This window comes from Spea bombifrons, chromosome 4, assembly GCF_027358695.1.
Source record: "Spea bombifrons isolate aSpeBom1 chromosome 4, aSpeBom1.2.pri, whole genome shotgun sequence".
Lineage (NCBI taxonomy): Eukaryota > Metazoa > Chordata > Amphibia > Anura > Pelobatidae > Spea > Spea bombifrons.
This window is the reverse complement of record NC_071090.1, coordinates 64886085-64904053: the sequence shown is the minus strand read 5'-3', so window position 1 is coordinate 64904053 and position 17969 is coordinate 64886085. Positions and strand designations below refer to the sequence as shown.

General features: G+C 39.5%; 2 protein-coding genes across 2 annotated transcripts; both read left to right on the top strand.

Annotated features, from left to right (window-relative positions):
- The first annotated feature begins 24 nt into the window (after positions 1-24).
- Positions 25-9504, top strand: HSPA14 (heat shock protein family A (Hsp70) member 14). Its single transcript, XM_053465335.1, has 14 exons — positions 25-125; positions 1402-1482; positions 1585-1667; positions 2267-2315; positions 2956-3061; positions 3147-3237; positions 3525-3629; positions 3913-4074; positions 4753-4908; positions 5014-5116; positions 5265-5480; positions 5910-6086; positions 6816-6886; positions 8981-9504. Exons 1-14 carry the CDS (start codon positions 69-71, stop codon positions 9057-9059), a joined length of 1536 nt encoding a protein of 511 aa, XP_053321310.1. The 5' UTR covers positions 25-68; the 3' UTR covers positions 9060-9504.
- Positions 9505-12055: 2551 nt separating this feature from the next.
- SUV39H2 (SUV39H2 histone lysine methyltransferase) lies at positions 12056-17708 on the top strand. Its single transcript, XM_053465336.1, has 6 exons — positions 12056-12141; positions 14780-14925; positions 15666-16337; positions 16805-16951; positions 17146-17275; positions 17450-17708. Exons 1-6 carry the CDS (start codon positions 12123-12125, stop codon positions 17551-17553), a joined length of 1218 nt encoding a protein of 405 aa, XP_053321311.1. The 5' UTR covers positions 12056-12122; the 3' UTR covers positions 17554-17708.
- The last annotated feature ends 261 nt before the right edge of the window (positions 17709-17969 follow it).

Genomic DNA, 17969 nt, shown 5'->3' with positions numbered 1-17969 from the left:
GCTGTACCGTCTCACCATTCTATTACCTCATTGGCTGTTTAAGTGTTTCTCTTTTGGCATCTACCGGCATGGCGGCGATCGGTGTGCACTTGGGGTGCACGTGTGCCTGTGTGGCAGTGTATAAGGTAAAGGGAATAGGGGCTGTGCTTAACATGTGTCATCTGACGCATGTATTAGAATTACCAAATAATAGTTAATTGAAATAAATAATATGACGTATATGCGCCCCCATCTATTCATTTGATTGTTCAGGGAGCAAACAATTAAAAAAGACTTGTCGCAGTTCATTGGGTGTTTATGCACTAGGCATTGCGTTTACCTGTATAGCGCCTGCAGATTCGGTGGCGCTGTTACAAGAGGCAGTAAACGTAACTTAAAATCACACACAATAACTAACTGGTACAAACGCTGAGGAGGGCCCTGCTCCTGCCAGTCTGAACAGTAGGAGAGGACTGCTGGGAAGAGTTGGTTGAGTCAGGATGAGCTGTAGAGGTCGCTGGTCCTTCAGATGCCTTAGACAGGATGCTGGCTGAGTTGTTAAGGGCTCTCTAGGTCAGGAGTTTGGATTTGATTCTGGAGGGTATGGGGCGCCAATGCAGCGACTGGCACAGTGGGTGGCAAAGGAAGATTAGTCTAGCCACAGTGTTGAGGATGTGAGGAGTGATGGAAGAGGAGGGATTAGTTAGGGATCCGCAGGATGAAGGAAAACTATTACCGCAGAGTATCTGATGCATTCATTCAATCATTATTTCACTGTGTGGGTAATATCATATGGTTGATATGCCTCTGTGTGTATTTAAATATGAAAGTCATTTTGTTAACTATATTCTTCCAGTAACAAAAAGATTGACTCTGGGGGTTAAATAAACCAAAACCAACTGCAAAGTAATAACAATAATAATAGTCGTGTAATGTTAGTAATAATGCTTTGAAGATAGAATTTGCACTCTTTTTTAGTTACAGAAAACATTGGCCAGTCTAGTCTGGCTGTAAAATCTTGCCTGGTCTTGTGTCTAATGTTCAGGATATCCTTATGTCTATCCCATTCATGTTTTAAATTCCCTTACTATATTAACCTCTCATAGAATTTGATGGCAGGGAAGAACCATTGGCCCATCTAGTCTGCCTGTTTTTCCTGTAAATACTCAGACCGTAACCAGTCCTTGGTCTTGTTTTAGATTCAGGATAGCTCTTTGCCTACCCCATGCATGTTTAACCCATTTGTGACACAGGACACTGTTTGTGTACTGTTTGCACCCTACACTGAAGATCGACATCAGGCTCATTAGACAGCCTAGGGTCTCCCCAGTAGGAAACAGCATCACTAGTTATTCTCTTAATGTATGGCCAACGTGAAGCGGGAAAATGACACTGCTGTGATGTCGGGGTTGTTCTTTACAGGATGGCCGTGCAGATGTGGTCGCCAATGACGCAGGAGACAGAGTTACACCCGCTGTCGTTGGATATTTGGACAAAGAAGTGGTACAGTTGACTTTCGCAGTTTTAATACATAATGGAGCTTGCATATGTCTTGTCTTTAAAGCAGGAACCTTATCCTCATTTTGTGTGTAATTTTTTTTCCAGCTTGTCGGCTTAGCAGCCAAACAGAGCCGAGTTCGAAATGCGACAAACACGATTGTGAAAGTGAAGCAGATTCTAGGGAGAAGGTAAAAGACAACAATATATAACCTGCTTTGTTGTTGGTGTACTCAATATTTGGTAAATTAAGTTGATGTTGGTTTTTCAGATCATAGAATATCCTTTTATATTGTACTAAACTAATCATTCTTAATCAACGTGGCTCGCGCAATGGTTTTGCCGTCATAATTAATTTGTACTGCTTAGCAGGAATTAGCTGTTGTGGTATGTAGTGCAGAACAAGTTGTGATGTCATTACTTGTGAAGTGATGTTGAACTCAGAGCCCATAAACGGCATACAAACTCATGTTTTAACTTGCCAAAAAGAGAAAAAAATATTTAAAATATCACTAAAGCCGATTTTGTGTGTGTGTGTGTGTGTGTGTGTGTGTGTGTATGTATATATATGTATATATATATATATATATATATATATATATATATATATATATATAACGCATACATACAGCATGGTTGAACTTTATGGCCTCTTGTCTTATGTGTTATACTTCCTGATAGAAGCTACTGATTATTTTGTGGCATTACCTTTAGTTGGCATAGTCCTGATTTTGTAAGATAATGTCAAATGCAGAGTTGTAATAGTATCTGTATGCCTTACTGTTTGCAGCTATGACGATCCACAGGCCAAGAAACACGTCTCCGAAAGCAAGTGTACCGTAAGTGATCTGTAACCAGTCGAAATGCCTCGCACTGAGCCGTATACAACCCAGTGTTCACATTGGCTTTTAAACTGCTTTTCCAATGTCAACAGACACCTCATTGTCTAAACAAAGCCATTGCATGAATACCCATCTTTGCTGTAAAGCAGTGTTTCCATTGAAAGTATTTATACTTTTGGTGCTGAGTCTTGATTTTCGAGCATATTTTGCCCAGTGTCAGTAAAACTTTTGAACATCAAGGTTCCTTAACCATTTCAGGGCATGTTCTTTAATTGTATGACCCAGCTTAAATGAAGAATAATTTAACCAATACACATTGTAAGAATTGTCTGGAAAGAGCCAAGGGCGTTTCTCATTATGCTGGGGCAATCAAGACTAAAACTGAATGCAAAAAAGGACAGCCTATAAATCAATGAGTTGCATTTATTTTGGAGTAAAGTTTGAGGGCAAAAAGAGATGGAGGAATCAAGATCACAGCACTGCCTACAGTGTTATTGAATCTGGTCACCTTTATTGAGTGTAATGTATGTTGGGTCCATGATAGTAGAATCACCTTCTATTGGCAGAACTGTCTCACAATTCAGTTTGGCTGTCACTTTTTATGTCAACCCCCTATGTTTTTCTTATGTGATTACAGGTCGTTGAGAAGGGTGGGAAGCCCAGATATGAGATTGATATAGACGAATCTCTCAAGCTTGTTAGTCCAGAAGATGTCGCCAAGCTGATTTTCAGTAAAATGAAAGGTACGGTTATTATTTCTGACTTTGGGGCTTTCTGTTCTCTATAATACATTTGGATCACAGATCTCATTTTCTCATTGACATCCAGAAACCGCACAGTCTGCTTTAGGATCAGACGTCAATCATGTGGTTATCACCGTTCCGTTTGACTTTGGAGCAAACCAGAAAAAGGCTCTGGGGTAAGATTGCCTTGTTTTCTCAGCTGAGCATAGAAAAGTGATTTCTTTCTCTCAGTACAATATATATTTCAATGAATCCCCATGTTACAGACTGTAAGTACAACCCATAACTTCCTAGTATTCTTAATTTACCTTATTAGATACAACCTCCAGTTGGAGGTTTAAGCACAGTATATATGTTAAATGATATTAGTTAAGCCTGCCAGTTTCCTCTTCTGGCATTTTACTTTTAACAATATTGCTATTATAAGATTAATACAAAGCACGTTACTCCTGTTCTGTTTCAGGGAAGCAGCTGCTGCTGCCGGATTTAATATACTACGTATGGTTCATGAACCATCTGCTGCTCTCTTGGCATATGGCATTGGCCAAGATTCACCAGCTGGGAAAAGGTACCATAGCATTTTTTTAATAGTTTGTAAGGGAACTTACTATAAAGTTGTTACAACGTTTGTTCTGTGTGTTTGTGTTCTTTATATAGTTCGTATATGCGCAATGATGATTCATTTTTCTTGCACATATGATTATAAGACTGAATTATGCATTTTTTTTTTAACTAATTTCCTTTTAAATTGAACATTGAGTTTCATGCTTGTTTAGATACTTTGGTTTCTGTAGTGAACTTTCTGTGAACATAATCCTTCTGGTTCATTTTCTTTTTTGGTTATGTTGCAGCAATGTTTTGGTCTACAAGCTTGGAGGAACATCGTTGTCTGTCACCATGATAGAAGTTAACAGTGGAATATATCGTGTTCTGGCTACAAAAACGTATGATGCTATTGGAGGCGTGTGTTTCACCGAAGCTTTAGCGCAGCATCTAGCATCCGAATTTCAGAGGTAAGCTGTTTTCAAATATCAACCCATATCTGACACTACAGTCAGTGAATGAGCCCTGAATGCTTGTTCACTGGCGGGTTGATGAAATAACTGGACCCTGGTTGAAACTTACATGTCTATAAACTGGGTTTGGGTACCAACAACTGGGAATAGTGCTGTAAAAGCTTTTTAGTGTTTTTTTTTGTTTGTTTTTTTTTTTTTTTTTTATACAGAACCTATTGAACCATTTAAAGTGGATGACCAGGTCCACCGCAGATATACATTGTGTTAGCAAAATTGCCATCGCATGTGTGTCTATATATAAAGTTATACTTACCAAATTAGTGCTGGGTCCTTTCTCATATGGCTACTCAGGTATGCCACAGTACAGAGGATTGTGTCAGCCCACCCTTCAGCCATTTTTCCACTCGGTCATCCAGTACTTGACGGCATAAAGATAATAAGGGTATTTGTTAATGTTTATAAAGGATGTTTGAAATAGCTGTAGGGCATTTATCGCTATTGTGTTTGCACTGTGCATCAGAACAGTTGTTTGTACACGGCCCTCAATCCTAAAGGAGGCGTCTGTATATGAGCACATTATGTCATGTGCGTAGGGGTCAAGAGAAGTAATTTCCGACATTAAGCAGGGCAGTGGTTTTCATTCACTTTACCAGCGTCTGTTCCTTCATTTGCTAGGTCATACAAGCAGGATATTCGTGGAAATGCACGCGCCATGATGAAGCTAATGAACAGTGCTGATGCAGCGAAGCACTCCTTATCCACATTGGGAAGCGCCAACTGCTTTGTTGACTCTTTGTATGACGGCATGGACTTTGATTGCAATGTTTCTAGGTAAGCAGTTTGCCGCATACATAATTGTGTGAAATCTGTAACTTACTCTAGATATTTTATGCACGAGTATCATTAAATGTAAATGATTCTTCTTTTTGTTGTTAGGGCGCGGTTTGAACTGATCTGCTCGTCACTATTTACTCAGTGTATTGACCCAATTAAACAGCTGTTGGACCAAGTTGGATTCAAGCCTACTGATGTCAATCAGGTAAAAATATAAAGTCTTTGCATATATTGATTTCCTCAGGCACAGTTTTTATTGAAGATTGCTGTTTTATTGCAGTACAATGGAGAATTAATTGGGAGATAACATTGTTATGCCTACCTGTGACTTTTGTTTATGCTGTGTGCTACAGGTAGTGTTATGTGGCGGCTCTGCTCGGATTCCCAAGCTTCAGCAGATGATCAAAGATCTCTTCCCTGAGGTAGAGCTGCTGAACAGTATCCCACCAGATGAGGTCATTCCCATTGGGGCTGCTATAGAAGCCGGAATACTGCTTGGCAAGGATAACCTCTCCACTGACCTGGACACCATAACAATTGAGTGCTCTGCTACAGAAATCTTTTTGAAGGTTTGTTATATGTGTTGTCAAATGAGACCATGCAGCCAGGAGCTCCCCAATACGGTGTCCATATGATGACCATTGACATTCCTACATGATTGAAAACTGTGTTGGGAAATCCTCGTGCAAGGAAATTTAAATATAACTGTGTCCCATCAAGGAATTGTTGTCTCTGCATTTGGTGTCATCTTATCTTCAGGTCTTCCGGGGGAAATCCCTCCAAGCAAGCAAAAAAAACATGAATGTTGTACTAAAAATAAGACCGAGTTAGCCCTGAATAATGCAGTAGATTATTTATTGGTTTTAAATAATCATTACTAGCACCAACACAGTACTGCTGACAGATGAAGCTCAACAGGGTTGACTGTCTGAATTAACCTGTCATTGTTAAAATAACATCCTAGTGTTGTTTGACCTGCCATTAATGTCTCTTCACAGGAAGCAGATGAGTCTGGGGCTGAGAAATTCACTGTTTTGTTGCCGTCTGGTACCCCTCTACCTGCACGTAGACAACATTCCTTGCAAGCTCCTGGAAACATTTCCTCTGTGTGCCTGGAACTGTACGAGTCTACGGCAGGCCGATCCGGTCTGTCAGAACAATGTAAATTTGCACAGGTAAATCAAAACATGAAATGGTTTGGACCTCAGGACCATAATCTATTATACATTCATGAATTATTACCCTTTCAGTTCCCTTGTTAAGGGGCACAGAAGTCCCTATTCTTTTAAACGTCCATTCAGGTGCAGTCTACATGCAAACCGGGATATGAATTTACGTGTTTGAGTGAGAAATTATTTTCCTCCACCCGTTACTGTTTCCACTTATCTTTTGGGCTGGAGCGTTCCTTTTGATACAGTTTTCTTTAAAAAAAAAAATTTTTTACATTAATGTGGTATGTTCCTCTTCGTGGAAGAAGGCCTGGAATTTTGATATATTTCTATAGAAAATACTTCTCACCGTGGGAATTGTCAGTCTCGCTGAGCGGGAGGTGGTGGAGTATGGATGCTCGCGCAAAACTCTCTTTAGTGTGGCTGGAAATTGTGTGCTATTTATGTATAAAAGATGTTTTTGTTTTTTTTTTGGTGAAGGGGGGTGTGTTAGTGGTAGGTGGTCTCCAGGGGCTTACCAGAAGAGATGGTAGTGTACACCATACAAACAAGTAACTTGCATGTTCGGCCGAGCTAGAGCAGCTTTAACAGGACTCTGGTGTTAACAGCATTGCAGGAATCTTTTAAAACGTGATGGGTTTTTTTTATTATTTTTTTTTTATTCTACCTGTATTGTCATTGTGTCTTCAGCATTTTTTTTTATAACTTATGCATTGTGTCTAATTATGTTTACAGATTGTACTTAAAGACTTGCAAAAGAAAGCCAGTGGTGTTCATGACATAGTGACTGTACTTACAATGAAGAGGTAAAGTAATCACCATGACTGTTCCTTTAAAGTAAAATGGTTCTATTTGGCTTGTTTAATGAAAGGGACACATGCCTGAAAAGTAAAATGACCGCTCCCCAATGCCATATGCATAGAGCGATCACATGCTGGTAAGACTGTGTAAGTCAAATTGTCTTGTGGGCATAGCTAAGTAATTGTAGGAGACCTGATGCTATTAACATGTGAGAAGCAGGTGTACGTTTTACATCCACACAATACCACTTGTCTACATGCTGTCCCCACCAAATTAACCCCTTGACTGCTAACGACGGCATGGTGCCGTCGCTAGCAGTCCCAGTCAGGTGCTAACGACGGCACCATGCCGTCGCTAGCACTCTCCTACCTTGATGGGGGTCTGTGGACCCCCATCACCACCTACCCCGGCGATCTGCCCCTCATTTTGAAGGGCATCACTGGGACCACCCGATCCGGCCGGTGATGTCGCGCGTAATGACGCGATGACGTCACCGCGCAACTTTATTGAAAACTGACAATTGTCAGTTTTCACGGTATGGGGGCATGCTGCTTAGATGCCTGCATCTCAGGCATCTGAGCAGCTACAGACCCCCAACATATACCGTTGGAAAGGTAATCGCCTCACCTTTCCAATGGTATAATGCTTGTAAAAAAAGAATAAAAAATATTATGTTAAAAAAATAAAAATGTACAAAAAATGTACAAAAAATGATTTGGGGGTCTCTAAAGGCAAATAAATAAAGATCAAAATTGCCTAGAGACCCCCAAATTAAATTATCTAAACATAAACTGGTTTAACTTTAAAAAAAAAAAAGTTTAAGTATTCTAGCTAAATGATCACTGTGGTAGCCAATATTACCACAGTGATCATACAGCTATAAAAAGTCACATTCCCTTTTTAAAAATGGCCGATACTAAATTTTAACCCCATGATCCCTTTGATCATGGGGTTAAATTTAGCCAATGGTAGAGGAAGGCAATTTTTGAAATCCAGATGAACTGCAAAAATCAGCCGTATAGCCTGTAGTACGTAAGTTAACCATGTCGTCCCTGGAGCCCCTTGCATTTTTACTGCAAAACTTATTTTTGCTGTAAAAGTGATTTTTTTCTCCCTTTACGATCATCTCTTTCGGATTGTAAGGGGAAAGAATGGTGTGTGTGCTTCTGCGAGTGAATGTTTGGAAAGTATGATGTGTGCTTCTGCGAGTGAATGGAGATATGAAAAGCGTGTGAATGGTCAGTAATTAGGGTTGAAGACATGGCATTACTGCTCACATAAGAAGTTAATTTATGGCACAAAAAGTACATATTTTCAAAAACTACACCCCTCGGCGCATCAAATGAGGGGCTGCATGTGTTTCTAGGACAAACCTGGAGTGCGGAAGACATAAATGAACTTGTCGCTTTTAATTTTATTTATTTTTTATTTTTATTTGTGTGATATTCACTTATTTGTTGTGCAAGTCAGATTTGTGATACAAATACAAATAAGACCTCATTTGCTGCGGCTGGGGGTGTAGTTTCTAAAAATATATAGTTTTGTTGGCATATTTTAACATCCCGGGCAGCTAGAGCTGTTTAATTGACGCAGCCATGCATTAAATTTAAAGATGAATTTTGTGATAGTCTAATAAATTTAACTTTTAGCAATAAAATATTAGAAAAACACAGTCTACTGTTCTCAATGTCTGTTTATTTTAGACCGGTTACCTACTACAAATATTTAGCAACACAGGTTTTGATATTAGAGTTTAGAAAAATAACATTACAAACTAGTTTTTATTGAGTTGGAAGTGAAAAATTACACTTTTTTCCCATTTTTGGTTGTATTTTGCAAACCTAATGAGACATACACATATAAAAATGGTATATTTGTAATCTGCTGGGTGTGCTGAAAAAAACAATATATGGTTTGTATAGTTTATTCTCAAGAAATTTACTTGAAACACGTTTAAACGTGAGATGCACCAAAATGCCGAAAACTAGCTTAGCACCAGGGTGTGAAATGGCTTAGCAGCCAAGGGGTTAATGTGTGGCGCTCCCTATATCCACGAGTAACGGTTTGAGCTTTTTTCTGCTTTGTTTTTGTTCTTTTAGGGATGGCTCCCTGCATATAACTTGCACTGATAAAGACACTGGGAAATCCGAAATGATCACTGTTCAAGAGACATCGTAGCAGAAGGTGTCACGCCAAGATAACACAGCACTAGCCAGTTCGGTTATTGTATAGATCCTTCCAGATAACATTTACATGGCAAGGCAAGCTTTCTTCTCGGACTGCATGGCTAGATCACATGTAAACGTGCTGGAAAGGACATGATTCGGTCTGTTTAGGACGTATCAGACTGAGCTATGACAAGGCACATGGTGTTATATTACTGCGTTAAATGTAACCAATTGGCCAGGCAACTGCTGCTATGTGCTGTTTTTAGTTATTTTGTACCTAATAAGTTAACTGTTATATTAAAAACCAAAACAGACTTGGAATGTTTTCTGCATCATTGCGTCTCCTAAACTGTATTAGTGTCTCATTTTTTTTCAGTGTCTTGCAAGTGATAGTTTAAGAGACTTCTGTTACTTTGGCTAGTCTTTTATCTTATAAAATGTCATTTTAATTTGCATGCATTGACTTTGTTTCCTAAATAGTTAAAACAAAAGGTTTATATCTTAGCTTTACCGTTAGTGGATTAACAAGTCTGACTTCCCATTGTTTGAAGTGAATTGTATTTCTAAAGAACCTGGATTGGCAACCTGCCCCTTAAAATGTGAAGTGCTTTCAGGTCCTCCAGTAATTTCATGACATATATCCATATCCCAATCTCAAACAGGACATTCATGACTAAATTAGACCTAGCTGGCGTGATTTTTTTTTCTTCTTTCTTCTAATTTTCCTGGAAGCACTTGGTTTAATGTAAAGGGACGATGTTAAATTAGGTTCGTTAACCTAGCCCGTGAACCTAGGTGAGCTTCAGTTTAACATAATCATCAGTCCTGTGACACTGGAATTGACGTGTAAACTGCGGGGTTAACGTAAAATAATTGGATCGAATAATAAAGAAGAGTGATGTTTTAATAACAGAAGATGGCCTCTAGAAATCGCTTCCTATTGTTAAGCATTATGAAGGGCTAAGAAGTGGACAGTTGGACCTGCTTAGTAAATACCTTTTTTTCCCCATTGTATTGCAACTATCTTCCAAGCATTCAATTTAACAAATGAAACCAAACTTTGTATTATAGTAGTAAAAAATCACCTAAAAACAATTAAAGCATACAAAACCCTACATGTTGTCTTAACATTTTTCAAAACTCCATGTTGGAGTTATGGTAAAGATTCTATTTTGCTGTCATTCTGTTGAGGAAGGGTATGTCCCAGCATACAACTGACACCCCCTGGCCGATTATCAGAGCAAGACTGATCATCATAGGGCCCAAGTAGTTAACGTTCTGTTTAATTTGTCCATTTGTAACTCAGACACTATAATAATCAGGAACACAAGGAATTTGGCTGGAGTGCAAATTTTTAAAGGGTAGGAAGAATGGAAGTTGATGTGAAACTTCAATGTTTACTTTGGCAAAGTACTGATTATAGCGTACAGCTGCTAACAGTCCAAAAATGGGACGGCATTAAAAACCGCATAGAACACGTTTTATAGTAAATTATGTGATAGGAAATAATGGTATCTAAAGAAAATATGTAGTATGTGTGGGTACAATAAATGATTGAGAAGGTAATTTCTCATGGGACACAGTCTACATCTGTCAGTGATCTGTAAATGCATATATTGTGCACTGGTGCCATGGAATCAGAGGGGTCTATAGAACTTAAAGAGTAGCCTAAATAGAATGGAAATTGAATCAATATCATTTTTATTTATGTTTCCATTGGAGAGGGGAGGAAATGGAATGAAGTTCACCATAGTTGCCCCGAATTAATGAACCCGAAATGGAAAACTAGGTTTTATTTCCTTTTGTTTAAATGCCCTTTATTTTTTCTTATATACAAGGTTGCTGCCTCTCCAGCAGCAGATTGCCAGCTTCACTCAACCCAATGGGCCCAGCCCAAAGTACACCTTCAATGTGCGTACTACTCAGGCCAACCCAACACCCGCTTACAGAAAGGGGCACAGAGAAGAATTGGTATTGGTGTAAGTGGTTGGATAAGTGTGGAATTGCATGTAAAACACAAGGCAAAGCTGGAAATAGCAGCCCAAGGGGCAACTGCTCCTCCCCACCCCCTTCTGTGCAGCAGAAAATGAGTATATGTGCTTTTGGGGAAGAGGGGGGTCTTCAGATTTCAAGTTTTCAGCCTGGTCTCTCCCGTCAGCAGAAGACCCTTTACTGGTTTTCTGCTGACCGATGGTAACGGTGTGCGCCTTATGGTTGTAGTCACTGCTGACACCCGCAGCAGGTTTACTTTAGGACAGGGGATTCTCCCATAGCTTTCCCTGTTGGCTGATTGTAGTTAGTAGCAGTAACAGATCACGATGAGGTACAAAAAAAAAGTTTTTCTAAAAAAAAAAAAGCGCCCCTTAGCCCTTCCACTATAGGTAAGAAATACATTAAAAAGCCAAACCCCCCAAAAACTTCATATAGGGTAATATGTAAAGCATAGACATGGCCCCCTGGAATTATGTTCTATGTATTTCTGTGATTTTAAAAGAAGGCCCTATTTCTCCTGAACAAAATTATGCATAACTTGTGCGGGTTCATCAAATATGGAAAAGGGGACAAAATCTTTAACAGACATGGTAAGAACGACAAAAAATATCTTGGTCCTTTGGTTAAGAAAATCTCCGGGCCTGACAGGGTTAAAGTAATGGCCAAATAAAGCAATTGCACTGGCGGCAAACCTATTCCATTCGCTTTAACCGCTCTGTTTTGAACATGCGTCACTGTGACGAAACGAGACGCAGCGTATCAGGTGAAACCTCGCGTGGAGGCCCAGAGTCCTAAACGCCAGCGACCTCAATTCCAATTTGCGTCAGTAATAAAAAGTACCATCAAATGCAAATATAAACCTCTGGGTAGGAAGTTATCTGAGCGAAGACTAAGAACTACAAGCATGTTCTGCCAGAGGTTTCAAGAAAATGCATCCTATTACAAACCCGCAAGTTAGGCTGTTGTACGGCTTTAGTGTATAGAACTTTGTGTTTCGTTTAGTAGCGGTGGGTGTGTCTTATGGAGGGGTTTGACGATGCTGTGGCGTCACGCGGAGGCAATTTGATGGGCATGGGACAAGATGGCTGTGACGCGCGGTGGTGAGTAGAATGTTGTGTGTATATTTCGGCGGGGCGGTGTCTGAGGTACTTTATAAAGTTGTCACGGAGCCACCGAAACCGGAGATCGCGGGCCTTCCCGTCCTAAGCGCTTTGCATTTGTAGCTGCGCGTAGTGCCGTATACCGAGCCCCGCACGCTTCCTAAGTGCCTTAAGAGCGTGTTGCACACAACTGTGCTGAGGTAAAAGGCGCTACGCAACGCAAACTGGATTAACTGTGAGGCGGTTGGTGAATAACATCTGACTTTCCCACGCCGCGCGTGGTTTCCGAAGCACCTCGCGTAGCATATTGTTTAAAGCTAGAGACATGCGTGTTATCTGTCTACCCCTATATACCAACTTTTATCTCCCTCATTGGGTTTCTCCTTTCGGTTATATTCGCCTGAGAGCGGTTTAAAGTTAATGAGTGCGCTGAAAGAAACGGTCATATGGTGTCGAGTCCTGAATCTATAGAAAGCCCGTGCACATATGAAACCTTAACTGACCCTACACTGCCCATATGTATTGCGCATAGGTACACGTGTGTATTAAGGCTGCGGTTTCACTATTCATTATGAAGGGCTAACACCAGCTGCTTTATTCATAATGGAGTCGGCCCTGATCTCAGAAATCTCACTGATTTGACTATACATCACCCGGGGCCAGCTAAACTCTTCCTACAACAGATGTTGCGTTTGGCCCACTATAATGTATGGTGAAGTCAAGGAACTGAAACACATCTCTGCCACATACTCTAATGTGAATAAACCGAGCTGTGTGATTCATATAATAGTCCTCACGTATTGATCGCATGGTAATATAAAATGACAGTGTACAACCTGTTTGGGGCTGTGTCACCCGCACAATATACACACAAATCAGTGTTTGTCAACATGCCCTGTAAGATGTTTTTTTAGCTCATTAAAATAAGTAAGAAAAGCGGTTGATTTGGTACTTTTTATGGGGTCGCACCATTTACCTTACATGCCTCTAATAGGGAAATCATGACGCTTGGTGTGTTGCGTAGCAACCAAGGCTGGGGTAACATGGACAGACAATAACAGGCTCTTTGATGTTTCACTAAAAGGATCCGATGGATTCCACCCATCACGGATGCTGCACTCACTCCTTGTCTGATCAGGGTCGGCTCTTTTCTGTTTTCATGTCACCAACTCAGAGAACTTGGGCTGCTCTTTTTTTCCAGTTTAGTTTTTTCTTCTTTTCCAGCACACCATGTTGCCCCGAACCCTTAAGTACACCACAGGGAATAATGTTTAGTAAATACATTTGAAAGGGAACAGAAAACCCTGCTTTTTTGAACCACGGATATGTAAAGACACTTGTTTTGTCTTTCTTTTTATTTGGTATTGTGCATTCAGAAAACAAAATATTCCTGGCACCTTTGATTGCCTTTCTTTAACCCCTTCAGTCTTTGGTGTGTTAAAGGGCTCTTTTAATTAAAATTATTTTTTTTTTGCACTGTTCTCGGAGCAGTATGGCTTGAGATTCTTTTTGGGAACCTCTCATGCAATTTTGAGCCAGTGATGTCATGGTGAATTGTTCAATGTGTTGCCATTAGCTTGGCGTCTTAAATGCCTGAGATTATCTGTTGCGGTATTAAATGAGCAGGTGTTCTCACCATAGCATTATATTCACATTTGTTACATTCAATTGCTAATATTATTGCAAATATATATCTGTATATTCATATTGTGCTTCAGTAATTGTCAATTGTCTGGTACTTCCTAAAACTGGCTTGTTAGGGACAGTAAAACATGTTAAGTGCCTTTTATTTATTTTGTTTAAAAGCAAAATGCACAGCCCCAATTCTCACGATTTCCTGAGATCCTTAAGTAGTAAAATCCCCCAAGTTATTCAGAGCAGTAAGATGTGGCAAAGTGTTGAGCTGCTCCAATGGCCAGCATCATAAACTAATTGCATATATCTGAATGAATGCCTGGATTGTCAGTCTGTTCCCACTCGGAACAAATCCATGGTTAGTATAAGAATATTCCGAACTGTAGACCCAACATCGGAGGTCCTAGATGTGTTGCTAAGCTGCCTTAAAATCGGATGCAATGTCAGTTCCATCACAACCTGAAATAACGTATGCCTCTTCAGCACGATAGAACCTTTCCATTCTAAAAAAAAAAAAAAAAATTGTACCTTATCCTATTTAACATTCAAGACTAACCACTCATGCACACTAATACCAATTAAAAGTATCTCAGGAGAGATGTTTATCTGACATTATTCACGCATAAGCTTCCCTTTAGAAGCGGTGCCATTTACGGAAATGTGGAGGATTGGTTGTTGACCAGAAGGGGTTAATCGTCGTGGTAGTTGCGAAATTCATCCTCTTGCTGGAGTCCCTAACCTGGCACAGCTTACAGCAACTCAGGCGCTGTTGTTATGTTTGATTGCATGTAAACGCAGGGCGCTCTGGATGTTTGTGGCCTTAGACACGCGTCGTGTTGCTTTGTGAGCAGAAATGTCTCCTGCATTTTTCGCTTACGATAGGAAAATACTTCTGGCGAAGTGACAATCTGCAACTAAGGAAATTGTCCTTCTTTCTCTTGTGTGTCTAAAACGTGGAGTGTGAACAGCATGAAAATATTAAGCCGAATGCTCTTCTCTACAGCTTGGTGTGTGCCATGCCTTGCCTCTCATGAAACGCTGCAAGAGTTGTGCAGGAAAGAAAAATTGACTTGCCAATGTATTGAGATAACCAGAAAGAACTCAAACGTTTACGAAGTGGAGTATCTTTGTGACTTTAAACTGGAAAAGGTGAGTTATAAAAAGTCAAGACCTTCAAAAACTAAAACCTGTGCATGTCATGATAATATAGAATTATAATAGAAATGTTCTTGTATGAAAGCAAAAGTTATTTTCCTTGGATGAGCGATAATACATCTGGAAGCACAGTGTCTATCCCTGTCCCCTTTCAGTTTTAAATGGCAAATATTTTTCCCTTTGAGCATAAAACACAGGGCCGTATACAGTAACATGTCAGCATTGACAAAATCCCGGTCTTATCTTTATCTTTTAACCTTCATCTGGAGAGTTGGAGGCTATCATTGTTGTCAGCCATGCAGTATTTTGAGTGACTTTCCCCGCTGAACCGATTCTTTTTGGCAAAGCTTATGAACCCCGTTCCTCCATAGACTTTCATTATGTGATTAACTCAAAACTCACCGTTTTTGAAAATGAGAACAGCACAATACTTTTGAAAATTTGTTTTAATCTAACAATAAGAAAATATTCCCCTGTAAATACACTTAATGAAACTAGGCTTGTAACTTCTACACTGTGCAGGACTGCATTGCTTCTCCTTTAGCTTGACAACGTGTCATCTTGATCAGTAGGCTTGCCAGCTGTACTGTATTGGTGGCCACTAGGCTTTAATATCTGTACATGTTCTTCATAGGCCTGACATAACATCTGACGTTCTGTTATATTGAGCAAATACTGTGAAATTGCCACTTTTGTGATTAACAATTAATTTTAGCATGTTTATTTATTTAAAGGGTAAGGAATATTTTCTTGTGAAATGGAAGGGATGGCCGGCATCCTGTAACTCGTGGGAGCCCAAAGAAAACCTAAAGTGTCCGGAAATGCTAAAACAGTTTTCCGCAGACCTGTACAAGTACCTGTTTGATCTGAAGTCGAAAAAGTCTGGTGTGTTAAAGAACAATATTAAGTCTTTGGATCCTGGTGTGTCCAACTATATAGTGAAGAAAGCTAAACAACGAATTGCACTAAGACGCTGGGAACACGAACTGAACTCGAAAAAATTCCTCGGAGGAATGATTTATGTGGAAAATAATATTGATCTCGAGGGTCCTCCCAAAGACTTCCACTACATCAATGATTACAAGCCCTCTCCGGGAATTAATACTGTGGGTGAGGCCATTGTTGGTTGTGAGTGCACGGACTGCTTTACTGGTAAATGTTGCCCCTTGGAAGCCGGGGTTCACTTTGCCTATAATGAGCACAAACAGATTATAGTAGAGCCCGGGAGGCCTATTTATGAATGCAACTCAAGATGCAAGTGTGGTCCAGATTGTGCTAATCGGGTGGTACAGAAAGGTCCACCTTACTCCTTATGCATTTTCAGGACGGAAAATGGTCGTGGATGGGGCGTTAAGACACTCCAGAAAATTAAGAAGAACAGTTTTGTAATGGAATATGTTGGAGAGGTATGTACAAACAATAGAGAGGACTCGATAGGCATCTTATAACGGGGTATTTGTCACTAAGTAGCAGGGAAAGCAACACCTCAGTTCCTCTGACTGAGGATGTATCTACACATTCTGTTCCTAAAAAATGAGCTTATTTTAGCCTTTCATTAATAAACGGTTTATGTAAAACTATAAAAAAAAAAAAATAAAAGTTAGTCAATTTCTTTATACCAATTATATGTGTAGAAGGGGGAACTGTAGCCATCATAGCTTTAAACATAAGTACATTTATTTATTAATACTACTTATTGCTTTTACTCTTTGCATGTGATAAATACCTTTTGGAAGTTTTTCAGTTAAGAGTGAGTTGTCATGATAAAAAAATGGCATCACCCATGGGTATTTAAATCCATATATGTTTTGGCAAGATGTGAAATAAATCCCTTGTTGTGAATATCACTCCAGTAAGTGTTACTTTTTCACAGGTAATAACCAGTGAGGAAGCAGAGAGAAGGGGTCAGCAGTATGACAGCAAAGGAATCACTTATCTCTTTGATCTAGACTACGAGTCAGATGAGTTCACTGTGGATGCTGCTCGATATGGGAACGTCTCACATTTTGTAAATCACAGTGTAAGCTTTTTTTTTTTTTTTTTTTTTTTTAGATGGTGCAGTTTTAGTATTAATGTTGATGCAAAACTAGAACTTTATAACAAGTAGCTAAAGCTTTAAAGTTTTTAAAATCTCTGTGTATTTATATATATATATATATATATATATATATTATGTGCATGTGTAATAGTGTTTGTCACCCCTTTTTTTTTCAGTGTGATCCAAATCTCCAAGTGTTCAACGTGTTCATTGATAACCTAGATGTGCGCCTTCCTCGGATTGCATTGTTCTCAACACGCCATATAAAAGCGGGAGAGGAATTGACATTTGATTACCAAATGAAAGGTTAGATTATTGTGTGTCTGACAATATCTGTATATCTCATTTTTCTGGTGACTGCACCATCCGTATGATTGAGTTTAGGAAATGCCATTAAAACGGTATGCTGCTGCACCGACCACTATATTAAGGTTAAAGGTGACATGAAGGGACATCTAAGCATTTTATTGTATATTCCAGGTTCTGGGGATCTCAGCTCTGATTCTATTGACATGGATCCACCGAGGAAGAGACTTAGGACAGTCTGCAAATGCGGAGCTAGTGCCTGCCGAGGGTATCTTTAACTAAAGCATCATTTCTATATATCATCTCCGTGAATGCTGTGACAAGGTTTATTTTAAGAACAGAAGTATTTTTTTATGAAGAACTTTGAAATAACATGCATAGCTGTGCATGGTTATTTTTATTTGACAAAATAAATTTTAATGTCTATTTTAAATGAATTCAATCTCTTCTTACTTGGAAAAGCACATACCACTTATTGACTGTGCAGTTTACACGCACTTGAAAATACAAAACTGAAGCATTTAACTGCAAGTGTTACTAGCCTGATACCTTGAACTGTTATTCTGCAATAATAATTCACACAATCTGGTCCAGAGATCCAGAAAACGGGTTTTCATAAAATTCTTACTGTCTTGTCGACAGATTCACCTGTGGAGAACTTTTTTTGAATCTTAGAGGCACGCTTTAATAGTTC

What these genes read in the sequence shown, in the direction of transcription:
- SUV39H2 (XM_053465336.1), top strand. An exon ending in CACATTTTGTAAATCACAGT is followed by an intron (nt 16,952 to 17,145) that starts GTAAGCTTTTTT and finishes TTTTTTTTTCAG; the next exon opens with TGTGATCCAAATCTCCAAGT. An exon ending in ATTTGATTACCAAATGAAAG is followed by an intron (nt 17,276 to 17,449) that starts GTTAGATTATTG and finishes TGTATATTCCAG; the next exon opens with GTTCTGGGGATCTCAGCTCT.
- HSPA14 (XM_053465335.1), top strand. Translation starts at nt 69, where the DNA reads ATGGCGGCGATCGGTGTGCACTTGGGGTGCACGTGTGCCTGTGTGGCA. An exon ending in AACCAGAAAAAGGCTCTGGG is followed by an intron (nt 3,238 to 3,524) that starts GTAAGATTGCCT and finishes GTTCTGTTTCAG; the next exon opens with GGAAGCAGCTGCTGCTGCCG. An exon ending in AACAATGTAAATTTGCACAG is followed by an intron (nt 6,087 to 6,815) that starts GTAAATCAAAAC and finishes TTATGTTTACAG; the next exon opens with ATTGTACTTAAAGACTTGCA.